The following is a 22,116-nucleotide window of genomic DNA, read 5'->3' as shown; positions in this document are numbered from 1 at the left end:
CACACACACACAGATAAGTGTTGATGCAGGTCCTTTATATTTCCTGTTGTGTGCTGCTTGCTGGACCTGGTTATTGTTGCAGAATTACTCACGATAACACTACTGTGCCTCATTCCAAGAGCCTGAATCATTTTAATGGCTGAACACAAAGCAGAGTGAAAACAGACTTTTGTTTTGGTCACATTTGCACAGACTCAAGTCGACAATGACACATGGTAGTTACAAGCATGACAGATGTTCGGCAGCAGCTATTTACAAGCAGCGGCCGCACTAATCTGTTTTGGACTCTCATTTGCTCTAATTGAGGAGGACTTGGACTGGATTCGCTCATACCAAAAAGGAAACAGCTAAAGACACTTCTGGCTGAGTGACAGGTAAGTGCACGCATCAAAAGCAGCAGGGAGGAAAAATAATGAAATGAGCTATGAGGGAAAAAAGCCCACGGGGCCTGCAGAAAAGCACTAGGCAATATCTCAAGTCATTTGACAATGATATACTATTAAAGAATAAAATGGAAAATCCTGCCTTTGAAAGAATTCCGTAATTCTATCATGCAAATGAAAACCTTCATTGGCGATCACAGAAAGATGGGATGTCTGGTTCCATCTGGAATACTGAATAGTTCATGTCAAAAGAACATCAACCTTTTGTGTAAAGAAAAACTCAATTTGGAATTCATAAGAGGAAATTCACTCAGTGAATCATGAGAATAGAGAGGTGACCCTCTCTTTTAGATTAGAGACGGAACAAGTCTGGAGTTAAAAAAAGGTTTTTCTTTTCTTTCATATACGAAGGAGGAAGGGAGCGAAGAAGTGTGGAGTCCCGATAGAAAGAAAACCGAGAGAATTGCTCTGCAGGTTTGGAACCAACTTTCTTCATCAGACTGAAAGAATCTGAGGAAACTAATCAGGTACTGAAGCAGCCTGCAGGAATAAAGGCCCAGGGAGGATGGAGGACAAACTGTTTGTACATCTGTGTTTGCGTATTGCTTTGTATGGGAGCTATTAGATATTTCTGGATGTACGGGGAAATAATGATTCGAATTCATTTGCAATACAGCTATGGTGGTCTGAAGGGTTTCGTCTGGAGAACAGGGTGGGCCATTATAGAGAAAGGACATTTTAATCTGGGGATTTCTGGGGATTTTAAGGCCTAATTAAGTTTATTTTTTCTGCTCTGGTGACCTTTATTTTACCTCTTAAAGGGCAATAATCCCAGTGTATGATCAAGCCTTTACTTCCTCCTTCCTTCTAATTTCTTAAGTGTTGCCAGCCACTGAATGATACACGATACACAAAATGCACTTTACACCAAGATAGTGGGCAGCATGGCTCACTAGCTACAACTCCCTCCCACTCGGAAGGCTGCAAGTTCAATTCCCATTTCCACCTGTCCACATGCATGTCGTTGAGTCCTTGAGCGAGACACTGAATCCCCAATTGCTCCCAATGGAGTGACAATGCCTTGCTATGAAAGGTGTGTGTGAACGAATGTGATCAACAGTAAATGTAAAGTGGATATTATATATACGTTTTCACTTTCAATGTGTACAATTCACATGTGCAGTTTATCATAACAGTGGCACCTTTTGGGGGCAAGACAATACAGCTGGTCTTCGTGAATTTCCAGCCCCAAATCCCACAATACGCGCGATTTAAGTCTTTTTTTTTACTTCCTATGAATGGTCTAAAATCTACAAACCATAATATTGGAATAGATGTAATAATCCATCTATAAAAGCCAAGGATTGGATAATCCATTCTCAAAATTATTTGAATAAAGTGTTTTGAACAGGCTTAAAGGACATTTAAAAGCTCAATGAATATAAAACCATCAATTCACAGGCATTAAACAGACAAATTCAATGAAATTCTTAATTCTAAGCATAAACATTTACTAAACTGGCTGCATTTCTGGAAAATAGAAATTGGATCCATGCTATCGAGTACAACTGTCCTACAATATAATGTAAACCCTAAAACATGAGTTTCTAAAAGTGTTGGAAGTATGCTTGAAAGGGGATACTTGCACTATATGCATGCTTTTTATAATTTCAACTTAATGACAAGGAAATAGAAAGTATTTAATCTTGTGGATGCACTGTTGTGTCCAGTTATGTCCTCACTTCATGGTAATCTTATTACAGAAATATGACGCATAAAGACTAAATGAAGCTTCTGCGTGTTTTATTGCAACTGTGGGAAGATCAGATCAGAAGGTCAGAAATGCATTATGTGCATGAACAATAAAGAGTGGTAATAGACCAAGACTTCTACATACGGCCTTCAAGCAGAAATGAGGACGGCGCCGCAGACCTCATTTTGTTATAATTTCAAAAGTTCTGATTCGTCACACTTTCAGACTTGTAGCTCTAAATCTCAACAGATGCTAATTTCACACAACCTCCCCTGTAGCCACAAAATACTTTATAGCATTTATTTCCCATATGTTGTTAGCAACCTGAGTTTTAAATAGCCTTCAACATACAGATGGTTTTGTTTTATTTTAAATCCACAGAGAGCGTTTTGCCACAGAAATCCTTGGTTTCACCTTTACATGGCCACTGCCAGGTTGGTGTATTAAGTGAGTAAAGCAGTGTAAGGAGACTTCTATTTAACAAAATTTATTAAGAGTCGAGGCAACATTGATGGGCTTGTTTTCAATGGATTTTCCATTTGTATGTTTTTTTTTTAATTCAAAACTAAAGATTTAATCATCTACTGTATATATCATTAAAAGCACTCAGTGTATGACTCTTTAAGCGCGGCTGTTCCGTCTGCTCCGTTTCTAAATTGCATATAGGTTTGGTTTCATGTCGGTCCACACATTCAGCGACCTCTCTGTTGAGCCGGGTATATTTCCATGTCTTCAACTGCAAGCTGACAAAGAATCCACAGCCCATTGTTAATTTAGAATGTAGACCATTTCCTGTCAGTCACCTGACAACCGCAGACGACAAGAAAGCCTCTGCCAGGAAATAATCCCTCAAAAACATGCAGCCTGACAAACTTAATTGTCACATCCATGTCTTTTTCTACATGTGACTGCTTCCTCTGCCAGGACACTATTCATTTGCAGCCAGGTTTGAAATACCCACAGCCTGTGTATTGAAAAAAATGACAAAAAAAAAATGATCTAATTACACATGGCAAGCATTGCAGAATGATTGGGGGGGGGGGGACAAACTAGACAGAGGCAGTAGTAAATGGGCTGTAACTCTAAATGACACCAGTATTCTCTTTTAATGTGTGCGTGACTCGCATGGAAATGTGCTGCTGTGCGAACAGTAGGCGCTTGTGAGGAGCGAAGGCAGAGGAAATGTTGGCTTGCGTTATGCAAATGAGAAACAACACTGTCAGAGAAGACGTGGTTGATCAAGACGATCGCCATGGACACACACACACACACACACACACTCGTGCATGCATGGTGATGAAGTCAGTTTCGACAATAATATTGAATCAGCCAAGGGCGATAACAGAGGTGAGAGAAGAGCCAGACGGTTTGCCATGCACTGTTCCTCGTCTTTCACCTCGTTTCATTTTAACATTTCATCAATGGAGAAGGGCCCAATTTCCCCGGGATGCTGACCTGCACAACTTGTTGCTAGCAGACTCCAGGCTGCACGGAGCAGGACTGTTATTTATAGACCGAGGAGGGGGAATAAATCAATGCTCCCTCTATTCTTACCCAATCCCATTTGCATTGCTGTGAGCTGTTGACTTTTCTCATTTTCTTCCAAAAAGATTCTTGACTTGTCAAGCTTTGTCCCAAAGAGTAATAACAGAGCTGTAAAATCCAGGGACTAGAAGTTTTAAGGGGCTGAATGACTTGATTGTGAAAGGTAAACCTTGAAAATACCTTATTGTCTTTAAGAACCGTAAATATTGAACACTAGAAGAATGGAGGTCTAGAAATAGCACCTTCACATTTTGAGGACAAAAGACAATGGGCCTGGCCTTTTCTGATGAAAGCGCTTGAACTAGGACAGGAAATTGACTTTTCTTTTTCTAATCTTGCACAGAGTCTGAGGTCTGGACATCCACAATGGAAAAAAAAAGCTTAACTTTTCAATGTACTGCCCAGAAAACGCCAGGATACGACGCGTCCTGGATCTACTACAAAGACGCCAAAGGGCTGATGGGAGATGATCGAGAGCAGGTGAATCGTGCTTGGGTTTACATCCCTCTCTCTTTATTGGACAAGAAATATTGGCGTTTAAAGCAAGAAACAATAACCAGGCTGAAGCATGCATATTCTGGGCTGAGTGAGTCACATCGGCCATGACCCAGTAAACCTACTCAGTAAGCATATTTATGGTAGCTGGTGGGCATGGATTGCACGGGCCCCCACCTGAGTGTATGTGACAACATATAATGCCATTAAAATATGTTTTATTTAGTGAATAAGGAGGGACTCATTATTAGTATATCAAAAGGACAAAGAATGCAAAGACCTTTCATTTGCAGCTGTTGGCGTGCCGCCCCACAGTGTACAGTGAAATACAGTTAATCTCACAACTGTGCACGTCAATGTGAAAAATACTCGTTACCCTGCACAGGGGATGCGAGGAGGCTGAAAAGGATGCGGTGCATTTGCATGAATGGAGATGTCCTGGCCTGACTGCATCATATTAGTAATGCCACTGACATTTTAAACAGCCAGCACTCATATCGTCCTGCTCTGCTTTCCTTTCCTTTCACCTGCAGTGATGCAAGTAACAAGTTACATCTCTGCCAGGGTGGCCAAATTTGGAAACCATGGCACACAGCTCAAGCAGGGCTGTCTTCTTAAATTCCTTGTGGAGGAAAGAAAATATCCCCGGCTAAAGGCTTCGTAATGATGCAAGCAACGCAAACAATGTCACTGCGGTTATTAATCGCCCACACGGGTACAACTGGAAATGTCACCGAGTCACATCATAGCCTGACCCACCGCTGCTCTCCCACACAGACAGAGGAGGCAATTTCCATTTTGTCACCGACAGACTATATCTGGAAAGGAAACGTTGGCTGAGCAGCAGCAGGAGGAGGAAGAGGAGGAGGAGGAGGAGGAGAACCTCGAACTGGGTGAGTTCAGGACAGACGGGGAGACAGAGCAGGGGCGCCTGTCTAAACATTTTCACACTTTTGAATTTCCCCCTCGCTCCCTCACTTTCTAAACAATGAGGCCTAGAAGAACTGAGAGCCCGCGCTGGATGGAGGGGGATAGAAAAAGGGGGGGGGGGGGGGGGGGGGGTGTAGAGGGTAGGATTGTCCTGGCACTCTTTTTAATTCCACCAAAAGCTGTTCCAACACAAAGGGCTCCCACTTGGGAGCCGCCATGGAGCGGCAGCCAGCAGGGCCGGCTGGAAATAGGGTCGTGAGCAAGAGAAAGAGTGTGAGAGAGAGGGCAAGAGAATAAGACTGAGGGAGAAGAATGGACGGCTGAAAGAATGGGAAAATGAAAGCCCGATCGGGCCATGAAAGCCTGAGAGGAAGTTTTCTTTGCTCTGCATGTCGGGGAAAAAATGAATTAGAGGAGGAGGGAGGCCACGTTGATCATGTGTTCACGCGCACGTAAGGCAGTTTGTATATGTTCTTTTTATTCCCTTTTCGCCGTCACTGAACACATCGGTATGCAACTTTTTATTCCTTTGAGCCCCCAGATAATCTCTGAAGGTCCAGCACCGCTGAGTGAACATGGCAGGACACACCCACCCAACGGGGTCAGGGTGTCCTGCGGTTGGAAAACATTTTGTATTGACTACAATGAGTGGATCCACCATCACTGATTCAGAGGGTTTGTTTTTTTCTCCACCCATTATTTTGGGGTTTATTCTCTACCTTTTATCATAATGTTTAAAAACAAAAAAGCCTTGAAAACCTCCCCTGTTGTCCTCCGCAATCACTAAAGATATTATTTAGTACAGCTACATTTTTATTATTTTTATTAAGCCTTAAGTTTTCAGTCATATTATTACTCACATTGTAATCTCATCAAAGCCTTGCTCATCTTTGTAGAAAGTGTATATGTGCATTTTTTCATGCACACTGCAACACAAGTGCTTGTACTTGCAAAACAAACTGAAATTAAATGAAATAATCTATCCTCACAAAATGTATATAGAATCTGGAAAGTTTCTGAAGGATGGGTGCGTCTGCTTCTCTTTAAGTATTTTTTGTGTCACTGTCACATGTCACTGTTGACCAAAGAAACACATTTGGTTTTGTGCTCACACATGTTCACCATTTAAACAAAATTATCATCAACTAATAGAGCATAATGTTGATATGGTCATCACCAACTTTCTCTATAGTAGCTACGTTTAATTCTTTGAGTCAAATTCTACTGCAAAAAAAAGTTTTATAGCTTTTAAGCAGCACTGTTGCATGTTGAGTGACTGTAGCCGTTTTCTTCCATTTACCAAACAGAGAATGTTCAGATCTGCTTCTATCATCCACGTGTTTATCTGGTTGCTAGACCAAATATCAATGAGGCATTGCAAGTGGCTTTATGGGTTTGACAGGATCACATGTTTGATCACATCCGACTCGGATGGCAGCAGAGCGCCACTGGAGTCGTACAGAGGTTGTTTCTTCAGCCCGGTCTCAGTGCGTCTGTTCACACTGAACCTGTCACACACTGCTCGGTCCCAAAACTCAACTAGGTCAGTGTGAAAATGGTAGGTGTGACAGCGCCCTCAGACTGGGGAACAAAGCTGTTTCAGAGTGTTTCAAAAAGCCAGAGATCTGCCATGAATCCCAGAGAGAGGACAAAACCACCAATACTAATAGATTAGTGGAATAAGAGCAACGCTGCACTGCTGTCTCTCTGATATTTGTCAGAAATTATAGTGAAGGGTAAAATTTAAACTCCCGGACCCGAGAACAATCACTGTGGTTTTTTTTCCTCTATAAAAGGGTCAACTGATCATATTTTGAGTTTTGCTTTTATTTCTGTCACTTCAAAATAAACAAAAGCAAGTTAATGGCAGATTACCTGGATGGATAGTGCTTAACATTGTGAAAAGACACGATTGCTTTACCCAGATAACAAATGTTGCTGTATTTTGCCACTTTGAAGCAATATTTAATCTGGGGTTTTTTTTGTTTAAAATATAGGTTTAGTGAGTTGACAGCATGTTGGAAAACATGCTATATTGCCGGATGCTAGTGCTCAGTAATGTACAGGATGTGGTGAAAAGAATTTCTAATCTTAGACAAATATCCAGTGAGGAAAGTGCTAAATTGTGAAATACTGTTTATTACTTTAATATATATTCAAGAGTATATGTGTTTTATTTTTCTTATTTTAAAAAGTCACAAACTCGAGACTGAATCCTGAAATAGCCTTGGGTAGAAAGTTTTAATTTCCCAGTACTTGAGTGAAGGCCCTATGACGGGTTGAAGTGGATGACTGGGTGTATGCAGTACAGTGTGTGCTTCACTGAGGCTTTCGCGACGCAGAGAGCGCTGACTGCACCACGAAAGCTAAAAGCCAAAACCTTCCGCTGACCGTCCGTGGATCAGCTCAATTGTGATTCATGGCCCCGGTCCTGTTGCTACGCTCTGTAATCCCTCTTTCCACTGACACCTGTTTGCTGAAGAATCACAAAGGAATGCCAAGGTGTTAGCCATGATACGGTTTATTTCTAGAAATGTGATCTGGAATTTGCTTAGCAACCCATTTCCTCTGAAGAGGAATTAAAAGAGCGGGTAGAGGAAAAAAAACATTTTTGCTGACCACCTCCGTGCTTGCCGTTTCTTGGCAGTCGGAGTGATGAATTAAAACCTTTTCCAGGACTTTCAGCGAAACGCACTGATGGCGCTTCTTAGAGCAATTCAGACTCCAACCTGTTCCCCTGATCACAGTTCACTTCCTTGAACAGACCGTGTGAAGAAATACAAACACACCACACATGGTCACACAACAAAGGGATGTGAAATCGTCTCTGGCCAACCACTTTACAATCTCCCGAGAGACACGACTCTCCGACTGGCCGTGGCGTGAGGTTATTGAGGAAAAACAAAAAGCATCAATACGACTTCTTAAGTCGTCAGAAAAATAGCAAGAAGGCTCAATGCAAGGCCACACAATATAGAATTCTCATCACTTATCACCCGCATAGAAATGTGTGAACTTTTTTCATATTTTAATACCGAATCAATAGCAAACCTCAAGGCAAGAATTTTAAAAAAGAAAAATTTTCAAGAAGCAGACGAATAAAACGCAGCCCACAGAGCGACACACCTCTGTGTACAAGTCTGTCAATAGTGTAGAGAAAAGGCTGTAATTAAGATGCAGGAATATTTTCTCAAAGCAGCAGGACTTTGTTACTGTGCTTTTCTGGGTGAGAATCATCACCACACGACAGCCCAAACAAAAACAAAACAAACTGGCCTCAATCCCGTGGAGATTGTGGTGATGCAAGTCATTCATAAAACCACCACCAACATCAGAGGTCTAATCCAGTGGGGAAAAATATCAAGCCTCACCAGAAACAGCCAAGATGGAGGTCAGGACCCGAAACTGCTTGTTTGTGATCTGAACATGACAGCAGCCTCTTCTTTATTGTTATTATTTATCTCAGCGGAAAGTGAAGGGAACTTGGAGAAGTCGCACTGGGAATAGCACAGCGTGGGTGAGTTTTAGTGGAAATACAAAAATGTGCACATAAGAATTGACTACACATAAAGGCCAGGCGCACCCTGGTAGGGTCACCAGGCCATCACAGGGCAAACGGAGACAGACGACCTCAAACATTCATGACTGAAGGCAATTGCAATATTCAATCAGCCGCAAACTGTGACTCGAAACAAGGGAATCCCCGCCTCCATTGTAGGAATCAATGCCCATTTTAAAATGTAGTTTTTGGAAAAAGCAGAATTTTATACCGTGCACATCACTGAATATTTATTTGGGATTATTTGCTGCAAAGAAAGAAAAAAAACATTACCAGGAACTGGTGCATTCCTACAAGAGGAGGGTGTAAAGAAAAGAGATTAAAACTCTTTTCTCATCGACTACAAATGTGTACAATTACCAAACATCCAGATGACTTTCTTGGGTATAAAACAAATTCACCTCATTTGCTCATGATGGCTTATCGATTGTATGAAGATTATAGTTTTCTATGCTTGAAATCGTCCCCAAGAAAGAAATATTTAACGCTATATATTTTTCTAAATTATCAATATCCTAACCTACTTAAAAGTACATCAATTCACAGTTGTTTGCAAGAATGCTGTGTATTAACAACGAATGTTCAATAGAGAAATAACAAAGAAGCGTGAACTACACTGAACTGAACACAAAACAAATCTCCACATTGTACAAATCCATTTTTTTCCCCTTTACCATCTCTCTATGATCTGGAGGGAAACTTGTCTGAACACTTTCATCTATGCGACGTTCACACATCCTTTGTTTCACCGTTCACGAGGGGATCCTTTTAGCACAATGCTAGCAAAGTTCCACATAAACAAGTTGACAACAGAACCATTTTGAACGGTATATGCTGAAAGCGGAAGCGGGCGACGCATCCACCTGCCTTGCACAGCCATTGACATTTCTCGCCAGAAAAGACACTTGTGATCAACTCTTCAAGCAAGAATAACAGCCTCCTCTCTGCCCTCTGCACTCGCACAGGATCACTCCTCCCCCGACGCTCTGCTTGACATTTAGTCTATCTGCCATCAGCCTCAGTCGGGCCGGGACCTCGCGGCCACCGGCTGTTTTTCAGAAGCCGATTGAGGCGCCAAATCGTTCTAACCTGGAGGTCAGGTGACTTCGTGGGTTCCAAAACAAAGTTTGTAAAATCAGAAACTCACCAGAATTTCTAGAACTGTGCTTTGCTTTAAAATAATGGGAATTTTTCAGCCTGTGGGGTTTTTTGGGGGGGTTTTTTTCTGATTAATAACAAAACTGAAACATCAGGCAAGCAGAAACATTAAAATAGATGCTGTGATGGTCAGCTGCCATTTCTTGTTGAGAATTAGTCTTTCAATTTTAATTACAGCATTTCTGCATCAGGTATTAAACCCATGAATATTTAAATCAACCAAAAAATTGTTTTGAACAAGAACTTAAGGGATGAAGAGAGAGGCGCTTTCCTCACCCCCCTCCAGCAATTACGGCGAAGACTTCTCCCTTGCATCCTCCCCGACTCGCTCCCAGATGAAAGGAACCCATCTGCGATCCATACAGGAGCTGCAGCACCGACTACACAAGTATGCAAACAACAAACACGGTGCGATGCAAGGCAGACTATGAGTCATTAATAAGAGCTCTCGATAATCAGGCCGTGCTGCTCTGAGGGCGATAATCATCGGTCGCCTGCTCTCCAAGTGATAAGCTAATCAGCCCTTCGTCTCCACCGAGCCGTCGAGGGGACTCATCATCATTGACATTTCAGCACAGGATTGGGCCTATAGAGACGAGCACGGGTGTTGGGGGTGGGGGGGTGGGGTTGGGGGGGGGCACCTGGAGTGACTTAATTATCATTGCTGCAGAATGATATCCTCTCAACTCAATTTTGCCACTTTTACTGAAGGTTAACGTGGTTCTTTTAACAGGTTTCAACGCTGCGATTGACCCCTCTTTGTAAAGCGCTTGTTAATTCCTCACATAATCGTGTACTTGTGCTCGCCAAGTAAACATATAGAGGCCATCATTCCATGCTCACGGTTTAGTCTGATCACATCCTGCCTCGCTCACACTGGCTTCATATATCTTTGCATTCAGTGTCAGTAGCTCACTGACTAAGTAGCTGCAATGTGAGTTTTGAGATGACAAGACAGTTGTCTTGTTGCACGTTCAAATTAATTCATAACCTGTGGGGATAGCGCCACGACAATCTGACAGCTTTTCAACAATGCAGACCTGATGTAGCCGAGTCTCAGCTGAATATCTGTCATCCTCATGCCAACCGGTGTTGCTACAACGGCTTACAGCGCTCACGTCTCAGACGCCACACTTCTAATTTTTCTACCTGTTTTTTTTTCCTGTTCCCGTGTTCTCGCATTACTCCAAAGTATGCAAGAAGTGAGAAGGTGTCATTTACATGGCTAATTGCACTCAATGCCAACTCTTCACCCCGTCTTGTAACCCCCAGTTAAAACAACGCGGATCACGCCGTCACAGCGATTACGCAACAGATGCTCCTGCTAAATGCAAAGCAGAGGCCTGCGGCCTGGGAATAACTCGCCCTCCCGTTTCATTTGATCTCAGGGAAACGTCTCCGAGGTGCGTCAACGCGCGAGAAGACATATTTTCCCAACTCCATAATGACCCGTCTTCTTCCTCCCCGGTGACAATTTGGGGGACAGCTGTGACAGATGATACTGGTTCCACCCAAGTGAAAACAACAGGTGACAGATTCATGTCGGGAGAGCATCCCAACACATTTTTATTCCCATCACAATGGCCCCGCTACATTCCGTTATACATTTTAGAGCCGGTCCCTCTTGGGGCGGGAAAAGCTGCTGGGAAAGGGGAGCGCCAGTGTGTGACCAAACTGTCCAGTTTGGGGTTGTTCCCCTCGTTTGGGATGATGGTTATCGTCACATCGATCACTATAACGTTCGAGCGGGGATAATATGTGTTGCAAGTGTAACTCGGGTGCAACGTTATCGACGCCTGTTCTTAGTTTATGGCATTAACAATGTGATATTTCAAGCTTATGCGTCCAATGGATTCACTGTAACCTCATTTTATGGCGCACACAGTTATTTATTGAGTATTAATGCTTAGAGTGCTAAATGTAATGATGTGATGCAGCAGTGTAATCGCCACGCGTTGCTTACTGTGCTGCATCTGGGATTTCAAGCACATTGAAAAGAAGCAACATAAACTGATGTGTTGATCTCTCACTGCATTACTCCAATGTTCTTGCAGAGAGAGAGAGAGAGAGAGAGAGAGAGAGAGAGAGAGAGAGAGCCCTGCCAGAAGGTAAATCGAGTGCGTCTCCCGATAGTCCAATCTCAGCTCGCAAGCTCAAAAATGATCACTTCAAACCTAAACTGCATTGTGAAGTCACTTCAAGTGATGACAGGGCTTCTAAAACAGACAGACACTTCAATGAGGGATTAGATGAGCTGATCATGACTCCCCCACACAGCAAAAGATGACAAATATAAAGCATATAAAGCAATAAAGAAAATAGAAATCAGAAATGTTCTCAATGTCCTCCTTTGACGTGTCATTCCAATCCATTTGAGTCTCACGACGAAAATTGTAAAGAGCTGAACTCCTAATCTTCTGATGATGTTGAAATTAAAATGCAGAACAATTGGAGTCTCTTGTTGAGTCGGTAAAGCTGTAGTGTTTATAACCTTCCAGGATGATTTTAACTTGAGTTCAGATCAGTCCCCACACAGATTAAAGCAAAATGACAAGGTGTAATCAATATTACATCACAAATACATTGGTGCCAGACAACTGAAGGGTTTTAGTAAAACTTTACAAGACCATTATCTTGGACCTCATTAGAGAATCCAATAAGGCAAATGATGAAATTCTGCTCTTCCCATAACCTTTAAACTAAAAATTGAAAATAAAAAAAAATAAAAATGTATGATCTTTTGTTGACTTAAATTTCAGTGTGGCAGATTATGATTTCTCCCAAACAAGATGTGTTAATTAGCAGTATAGGCATTTCATGTGTAGTCAGGCTGCACGGAGGCATTTATCTCGTTCCCTCACTCGTGATTGAATACCTTCTGTCTTTTATCTTACAATCACTGGAGTGGATATCCATTAAGAGCACTTGACAAGGTGAGATTCATTGTTGAAGGTCTACCTGGAGAGCAGGGGACGAGCTCGTCTCATTTCCTGCTGAGGCCGTTTCCCACCATCGCCACCCTGTTGCTCAGTAGACTGAAGACCCATTCCTGCCATTACTCTAATGGTTAGTAATCAGACCAGCGGCTGTGATTGCGCCCCATTTCCCGGCGACACTTTCCAGCAGGTAAACACAGATTACAGGTCAGCCGTGCAGGAAGGGTTTGGAGAGGCTCAGGGAGGATTAGGCTTCCTGAACAGTCACCTGCAGACTGAAGCGGCGGGGAATTAGGACAAAAACCACAAACCAGGAGAGCCACACCTCGCCATTCTGGTTCGGCAACACCCAAGCACGCACATCCGACCGAGAGCTCGGACAATAAACTTTTACAACAGGTCTCAGTCCGACAGCCAGTAGCCGGAGAGGACACGGAGACGTGACACGGACGCGCGGCTACGAAAGGGTCGCAGTCGGTGCGCACCGGCGCAGGAAAGCTGCGGGGAGCTCCGGGCGGACTCTCGCCGCGGCACGGGTCGTATCTCTTACCTTGGGCTGTGAGGAAGACCGCTACTGCTGCCACCAGCCAAGTGTTTCTCACCGGAGACACCGGCCAGCGCGATGCGTAATCTCTCGCCATTCTTCAGAGCAGGAGACGAGGTGGACGCAAATATCCACAACCGCGCCGTGTGCCGCTCCAAAGTATTCCTTCTCCTCCGATCGGCCGGGGAAACTTCCAGCTCAGTTCAAACCCGCCGGGTTGAAATCAGCCAAGTTGCAGCGTTCCTGTCTCTCCCTCCCGTGTGTCTGCGGTCTGGATCGGGTGTAGTTTTACTATGTTTTCCCAGTGAATCTGGTGGCGACAGGAAGAGTCCGTCCCCTCCCCGTATGGAGCGACCGCAGAGCGCGCAGGTAGCCCCGGCTGACTCTGTGCGTGTGTGTGTGTGTATGAGAGAGATAGAGAGAGTGTGTGTGGGGCTTCTGACGGGGCTGCGTGCGCCTTGGCCACTGCGAGCGGAGCGGAATGGAAACAAAGTGTGGCGAGTGGAGTGTGTGAGAGCCGGCGGAGCTCCGCGCGCGTGTGTGCGTGTGTGGGTGTGTGCTGCGGAGGGCTGAGAGGGGGAATATCACAGTGATGTCAGCAGAGCGTCACCAAGAGGACTTGAGCCGTAATACTGAAGCCTCTCAGCCTCTCAGTTCAAACTGCTGAAGCCTCGCAGTCCAAGCAGGCTGGGAAACTGCGCACACCCAGGCACGGCCGCACACCTGCGCTCGTCTCAGCCAGGGTGTTCACTCCGTTTGTAGGAGTGATCTGGGATTGTGTTTGTCGCCAGAGGCACAACTGACTCACGATTTTATTGTTTCCAAACCGCTTGAAAAGTATACATTTTGAAATGGTGCAATCATACACTTTCGTTTTTGCAGAATTTCTTGTTTTCGACTTGTATACATAAAATGGCGTGCTCCAAAACGTGGATTTAAAAGTAATTTAAGTATTCCTACAGTATATTTAGGGCTGCCTGCAGGTGTAGTGGTTGGCACTATTGCCTCACAAAAAGCCGTTTCTGAGTTCAAGTCTGGATTTTGGAGCGTTCTTGTCTCAGCACAGATGTTGGTTTTCTTCTCGCACTCCTCTTTCTTCTAAAACATACATGTGTTTTCAGGTGGGGGTCTTCCTATACAGGTTGTGAAATGTTTAGTGGTTTGTTGTGTTTGGTCTTGCTTCCGAAATTTGGAGTTGCAGTTGTAAAACAACTATCTTTGTGCTGGGCTGCATGATGCTGTGGTGATAATATCCCCGGTTCAAGCCTGGGGTTGGGCCACCTTCTCTGCACAGTTTCTGTGTGTGGGATTCCCCTGGGTATTCCCACCTTGTAAAGACGTGTTTCTAGGTGAATTCCTGTGTCTAATTCACCTGTATGTGAGAATAAGTGTGTATGGTTTACATTCTGTTTGTATTTGCGTGATGTACTGGTGTTACATGTCCAATCTGTATCCTGTCTTTGGGATTGGCTCCAGTTAGAAAACACTAAATTAAACAAGCAAACTTGTGAAATATCTGACTCCAAATTGTCATCCTGTAAAACAAAAATGCGTGTGCCTGAATGAATGTATTATTCAACCTTTCGCCTGTCCTGATCATAATACAAGTTCGCTAATCCTGACATACAGCACCAACACAGAGACGATCCACAGCTACACACTCGCACCTTCTGCACAGGGAGAACCTGCAAACTCCACACATGAAGGCTTCCTCCAGGTATTGAAGATAGCGTGGCAAGCGATGCCGAAGAAGCACTTGATATATAAAGCCTTTCTTTAATGCCAGCTGTGAGCTGAAGCTTTGAGGATACGACACACAAAACCTTCTGCACTCCCGGTTGCCAACTTACAACTATTAAACTAAACTAAACGAGATGAACTAACTACACAAACCATGACAAACTTAATACAGCCCACAATAATGAAATCTAAAACCCGATGAACCGAAACTCCCACAATGCATTGCAGTGATCAGTTCTGTGATCACGACAATAGGTTGTCTTACTTTGAACGGACAGTGCTAACCACTACAACGTTGTGCCATTCTGCAGTCAAATCATCACAAGCAAATGTTTGTTGTTTTTTTTTTACCAGAATGAAAACCTTTAATTTGTAGACATTTCTTGTGTTTCCAGTTTAACTTCACCACTTTTCACACCAATACTGCTCCTTTTTCTCGTTAATGTCTATTCGTTATTCATCCCAACCAAATCATCGCAATGACAGAAAATTGTTTGGATCAAAGCCAGAGTTCTGAAATTACTGCAGCAGCCAAACAATCCTCAGCATAATGGATCAAAATCGGAGAAGTGCCGGGACAGCAAACGATACCTGGTGCTTGTTCCACTTTATCAAAACTATAATTGGCTCCTGCCAGACGACTAAATGATGAATCATGTGAGAATATTAAACAGATTTATTCCAGACAGAAATACCAAAAAAAAAAAAAAAAAAAAAAAGTGCCTTGTTTTTGGTCTCCTCAGGTCACATTCAAAACATGAAGTAAAAAAAAAAAAATTAGTGGGTTTTACAGGCGACATCAAAAGTTGTACAGCTCCTCCTCAGCATTGGAAGAAACTTTTTAAAAATGCGGTTCCCTCTGAGGGAAATCTGGACAAAATCCTGAGAGAGGCAATCCAAAAAACTTATCAATCAATCTTAATTTAAGTATTAGTGGCATTTAGTGTGCTGGAAATTCAAAATATAAGCATAATAGAGCACAAAGCCAATAAGATAAGTTCAGTAGATTAATTTTAAGACATACCCTGATGAATTTTTAAGTACCTGTGAGCATGATTCTGCATATGCTGCACAAATTATTCCACAGCCTTTTATTGTGACCTCAGATACCGAACAATCCTGCTCACATTTACATTATGTACAGAAAAAACATTAATCTCAGATGGACCATAAAGCCCAAGGAGACTCTTGAGTAAAATCACCTGAACGCAAATGCAAATCCCTTAAACAGAGATAATTACAGTTCATGTTAAATCACCATGATTTAACAATGAATTACAAGCATAACGCAAGAACCTGGGGGAAATATTTCTGCTCGTTGCATTTGTATTTACAGTTTTTGGAGTTCAGACTTAGTTTTACAGTTAATTGAGAGTTTGTGGCTGGTACCAACAAAGCGAGTTTCTCAGTCAATCTGCTCATGCAACACAAACTTAAAACCGACTGCATTTGACTTCAAAGATGCTCTCTTATCGTCCTAAACAGACGGGAGAACGTCCTCTCCGTGTAGAGGAGAGCGCAGGCTGTTTATTTCCCCACTACTTATCCATGTTTGAAACATTTCTGTCTTCAGGAAACTCAACATCACTGTTTCAGTAAAGGGGACGACAAAGTAAATGACAGCATCCATCTAGAGAGCCTTGGAAGCCCCTCCACCCTCGTAGTCCCCGAAGGCTTTTTCTTCTGTGCTGCAAACCTGGATTTATACGTGCAATTTCCCCAGTCCAAGTCTCCTGTACTTTGGCTGCTTGGTGTAAGAGAGCTGATACATCATAATAAGGAGAAGTTAGCAAAGATATTTAAAAAGCCTAAAGTAATAATCTGAATTGTAATGTAGAGGATGTAGAAGATCCCTGACCTGAGATCAGGACTTCTTCCCAGTGTGTTTTAACCTATGCACTGCCAGATAAAAAGAGGACATCTTTTTTCAGACACCTCAACCACTTGAGCTGGCTCTTCTCAATGTGTTGGAGCAGCGGTTCGATCTGGAGCTCCTCACAACTGTCACCAACATCCTGCAAAGGAAAACCCCCGATATCCACCACTTCTATCTGTAATCTAATTTTTATTGTCAGGACTCAAAGTTTATGACTAAAAGGAGAGCGTTGGCCTTTAGATCGGCTCGTAAAACAGAACATTGCAGCTCAGTTCTTCCTTTAATGATTTAAAAAAAAAAAAAAAAATGCAACTTGTCTCAGAGTGCCAGTAAATCCAGCCAAACATGATCATCACTCAGTAATTTAGAATGCTGCCTCGATCAGGATGACCAGGAAATGCCTCCTCTGCTTCCAGGTGGTGTAATCCCGTGAGCACCTGGTGGCCGGGTGCACCGGGTTACAGAGCTGCACGGGCAGGCAGCTTTGGATCACGATGGCTCTTCTGCAGAAACTAGTACAATGTTTTTTTCAGATTGTCACTTATTCATGTAGATTTAACACCTGTTTCCTCATCGGGTTCACCAACCGGACATTTCAACAACAGCCCAACCAAGTGAAGCATTCAATTCAATATATTCTTTAAAAGTTATGCTTGATGGGTTTTTAAACGGTAAGCATGGGAAACTCAAAACCACAATTCAGCTGTTTGTGCCAGTATATTTTCAAAGTTATTGTTTTTTAATTCTTTGGGTAATGAGCTGTGCAAAACAATGAATTTTGGAGTAATTCTGCAACCAATGCAAAAGATGCTAATTAAATTTGGTTTGTGGTGCCCAAACAAACAAAAAAACAGAAAATAATAGAAGTAAATAGCAGTCCTCGCTACATTCTGTAAATGAAGCCGGTGTGTGGTGACTGTGGATCCATGCATGTGAAGTAATTGATCCCGTTTTCTGTATCTGGTCTACATGTAAACTTGTGATTAGGCCGATAAGTGACATGTTGGCATTACCACAAAGTATCTTCATATAAATCTGCTCATAAATACAATAGCATCCATGACAATACATGGTACCCAATGTGGAGACTGCCATTGGATAAGGTTTATAGCTAAGAAATCTCATGTTGAACTGGAATTAAAAGCAGAAATGTTAAACTTGAGCACAATGGTGCATTGGAATGAAATTCAGTTTGATATATTTCATTTTCTTCAGACATCACAAACTGGAGCCTATTCATTTCAGAGTGCTTTGTATTCAGGCAAAAGATAAAGCCAGAACAGTCCCACGTGGGCAATGAAAGGGCATGGTGGAGGAAAAACCCATTGAAGATCTCTTAATGTATTGAAATGAAGATATTACACAAGATTTGGCACATGCCTTCGGCCAAAGGACCCCAGATTTAGATAACATAGTTGGAGGAGCTGCAGCTGCCTTCCAGCACAAAACACATTAAAAGCATACGTCTGAAACTGGTAAAACCGTAATGAATGCGCTGAAAATGTAGACATTGCACCACTGAATAAGACACAGTTTTTATGGTTCGCCGCTGTGATACCAAAATGATATCAGATCTTGTGCTATCACTTACAGTAACTGATGTAATGACGCCTCCCTGCCAGCTGCAGTAGGCCAACAATCCCACTTATTCCAAACCCAGCAATCACTGTCACGGTGAAAACATCTCTTCATCCTCCACCTGCCTCTTCCAGCTGCAGCCTTTCCATGTAATACACTCTCTGCTCGAGCACCATGATTTCTGCTTCAAGCCAAAAGAAAGAACCACCTATTTGATTGTGAAAGAAATGAGTGTAGGAATCTCTACGCCTCCCTGCCCACTCGCTGCTCAAAACATTTCACAGGCAAATCACACTAAGATGGCCTCTGGAAAGCTCGCCGCCCTGTTTGCATCTGAAAAAAAAAAAAAACACTCTCCCGCCGTTTTGCTGGGTGGTGGACCCTGCTGCCCACCCCTCCATTATCACCTCATTAGTGGGCTGCAAACTGGCCCACCCTCCATTTTGGCTCCAGCCTCAATCAGCCCATTAATCACAGACGAGCTGGGAAACCTTCTGTCCTCTGAAGGCTCGCAATGCATTCTGCAGGCACCCGCTGTGTGTGTGTGTGTGTGTGTGTGTGTGTGTGTGTGTGTGTGTGTGTGTGTGTGTGTGTGTGTGTGTGTGTGTGTGTGTGCGTACAAATGATCCAGCTACATCCTGCCATCTGTTGACTGCTATAAGAAATGCTTCAGCAGCGACGTGCACAAAGATCACGGCGCTTTCTGCTCGTCTCCTCATGTGCATGCACAGACATAATTATGCCATTATCTTAGTAAAATGAAAGATGGAATAAAGTTCACAATCATCGCAAAAACATCCTCACAACTAAAAGAGCAGTGAAGGTTATTCTCGTGTGCCCAAATGAAATCCTGACGACTGCTCATTTCCTGATGCATTTCAAAGCCACAACCTTTTAACAAAACAAGGTTTTGAAACAAAGTCTTCACCTTGATGTGTCTCTTTCATAACAGTGCGGTAGCTTAACACCTCTCCTTTCCCAGCAGACACTGAACAATTGTCTTATTAACCAAGGCTGTCTTTATCGAAGTTCAATGCCTCTCTGCCACCTCAGTCCAGATCTAAAGCTTTCACCATCTACTGTGCAGACGTTCACAAGTCCTTCAGAATATTTATTGGACATTTTGATCATCCTCACCTTTGAATTATTACGATATAAAAACTGTGACTGTAATAATGTGATTGCAATTGGCGGTCTCGCCGTGATGGGGAAATAGATTTGTGCCTTCAGGTTCACCAGTTTAGATTTTCCTCAGTGAAATGCGTCGCCATCGGCTTCTTCTATACATCATGGCAATAATAAAGGTCACAGCGGCTAAACCTCAGCATGCTAACACACAGGCTCACATTAGCATGGCGACAGCCTGCGCTGCTTTTATAATTTCACCTTTTAGTCTAATAAATCCATTGCCAGGCGCCAATACTTTTGCCAAGTAGACAGAGGCAAAGGGTTTCTTCGCTGTGATGCCACTACTTTTGGGATAATGCCAAACAAGTATCTAATTATTATGAAATTAGTCACAGAGTTCCAGTTCCATTAAAACCACTGGAGAGCTGCTGTCTCTCTCTGCAACTGACCATAACTGTTGTTTTTTTTTTTAATTTCTAAATAGACGTTTACTGGAATTAGGAGCAACTTGTTAACTCCTCACTATCTCCTGACACATAAAGCGTAAACCACTGTGAGTCACATGAGCGTTAGTGTGGATCGACTGCAGCTTTAACTTCAAGTCCATGTTGATGATTTATACCTACTGACTGTAATCAAGTGCACATTTTCAGTAACTTTCACAACTTACACAAATGTGCTATATTTCACTGAACCCTTCAGGCAAGAGAAATGTAATGTTTATCTCCATAGGTTTCTATTCTTTATCACCAGGTCAGAAGTTCAAACTTGAAGAACTGGCTTGTTTCCTGGCACAGGAGCTGGACTCTTCTTGTGTTGTTGGAAACGTATTGCAGCGTCCTGTGGATTTGCTAGGTTAGATAAGCCCGGAGCATCACAGGGGTCATCTGTACTTCCAGTGAGCGTCACCGCAGCCATTTGCCGACAATGTTTTCAGCTCAACCTTTGAGAAACAACAAACCTTTGTATATTTGAATCCATCACATGGTTGGCAGATAATATCTCTTGGCAACGAAATGCAAGAAGGCCACATAAATGCAATTTGGGGAAAATTTGTGTGACATAAATAATGAGTAAGCCCTGGCTCCAGGCCTGTTTGGCCCTGTAGAGGAAACAGAGTAAATTAATTCCTCCTGCTGCAGTGATGTTGTAAACAAAATCACAATCACTTTAGATCAACTCACATGCCAAGTGCTGTGTATGTAAAGATGATTATCTTGTTCGTGTCGGTGCAAAGATTCACCACGCAGTGCTGTTTAAACAAGCCGTAATGACGGTAAACACTTGGAGTTCTGACATACTTCAAATATACGAATGTGTTCAAGTACGAGGAAATTTCTTCAGTTTTTTTCCTCTCACAAAACATTCTGCCAAATAGTGGTCCGGAACCTCCCGAGGGAATTTATGAGATCATTTCAAAAAGACTACTGAATGATTAACACAAGAGGAAAGAAAAAAAACGAATCTGCAAATTCAATTTTTTTTTTTAAATCCATTATCTGCCTCTTCTTTTATGAAAATTAAGATTTAAAAATAATAAGAATTTGACATCTTGGTGGTCAGTGTTAAAATGAAACATCTATTAGAGGGCGCCTACTTCTTTTGGCGAAAAGACCATAATGAGAGGGTCAACCTTTTTACACATTCTTTTTCATTGTTGCTCACACTAAACTGGTTTAACCAATACTCACTGGAATGAAGTCAAACTCCTTTTTCTGTCATCTTTTACAGCTGAGAAGTGCAGAAATGACCTCACATGGATTTGGACTATATTTTCCTGCTGGATGAGTGAAAGTGACTGAACTCCAGCTTTGTTTGGCTGATTCACTGAAAACAAGATTATTACCTTCAATTTTCCAAAAGAATCAAAGGCATTAATAAATGAATCTCCATTTATAGTGACGCTTGGTTCACTTGGTTGTGTTTGTGGATGGTAAAACTGATTTAACTTATTAGTTAAACTGACTAAAAAAGGCAACTGTTCAACAATAACTAGTGAATATCTGAGAGTCTTCATTGTGATCCGATGAGGGAGCTGCATTCATCTTCTTCCCACTTAAAGGGTCTGAGATGTTTCCTATTAGTGTGGAGCTGCAGTCACACTGCAGAAGCACTGCAGCTGTGAAATGTTAACGGCGTCTTTTAAGAAAGACTTAAAAGAAGCTGTAGTGTCAGGTGTCCCCCCGGCTGAGGATGTTTGGTTTACTCAGTTGCTTCCTTCCCGTCACGCGCACACAAATCATCTTTTCATCCATCTCGCTGTATTCATGCTTTGACCGTGTATACAGATAGGTCTGGGCCGTCCTCCTGGCCTTGGCTCTTCAATCACCTCTCTCCCTCCCCTCCTGCCTTCACCTCTCCCCCGGCCCTCCGTTCTTTGATCTCTCCCTCCATCTCTCCTGCTCCTCCCTCTGTCATTCCGCTGAACGAAATAAATCAACTCCTACCTCAGTGACAGCCGGCTGGTGCAGACGCCTACCGAGTTATTTAC

General features: G+C 42.8%; 1 protein-coding gene across 1 annotated transcript in view; it reads right to left on the bottom strand.

Moving 5' to 3' along the window:
• Window positions 1-13,541, bottom strand: part of pvrl2l (PVR cell adhesion molecule related 2 like) — a gene marked incomplete at its 3' end in the record, with an annotated part of 186,580 nt that extends 173,039 nt beyond the window's left edge. The window contains exon 1 of the mRNA XM_080515828.1: window positions 13,310-13,541. Within this exon, the coding sequence (XP_080371954.1) occupies window positions 13,310-13,400 (91 nt within the window). The 5' untranslated portion in view covers window positions 13,401-13,541. The remainder of the gene's footprint in view (window positions 1-13,309) is intronic.
• Between the last annotated feature and the right edge of the window lie 8,575 nt (window positions 13,542-22,116).

This window comes from Blennius ocellaris (genome assembly GCF_963422515.1).
Source record: "Blennius ocellaris genome assembly, chromosome: 20".
NCBI classification, from domain to species: Eukaryota; Metazoa; Chordata; class Actinopteri; order Blenniiformes; family Blenniidae; genus Blennius; species Blennius ocellaris.
Note: the sequence above shows the minus strand (reverse complement) of the source record. Positions and strands in the feature narration are given on the sequence as shown.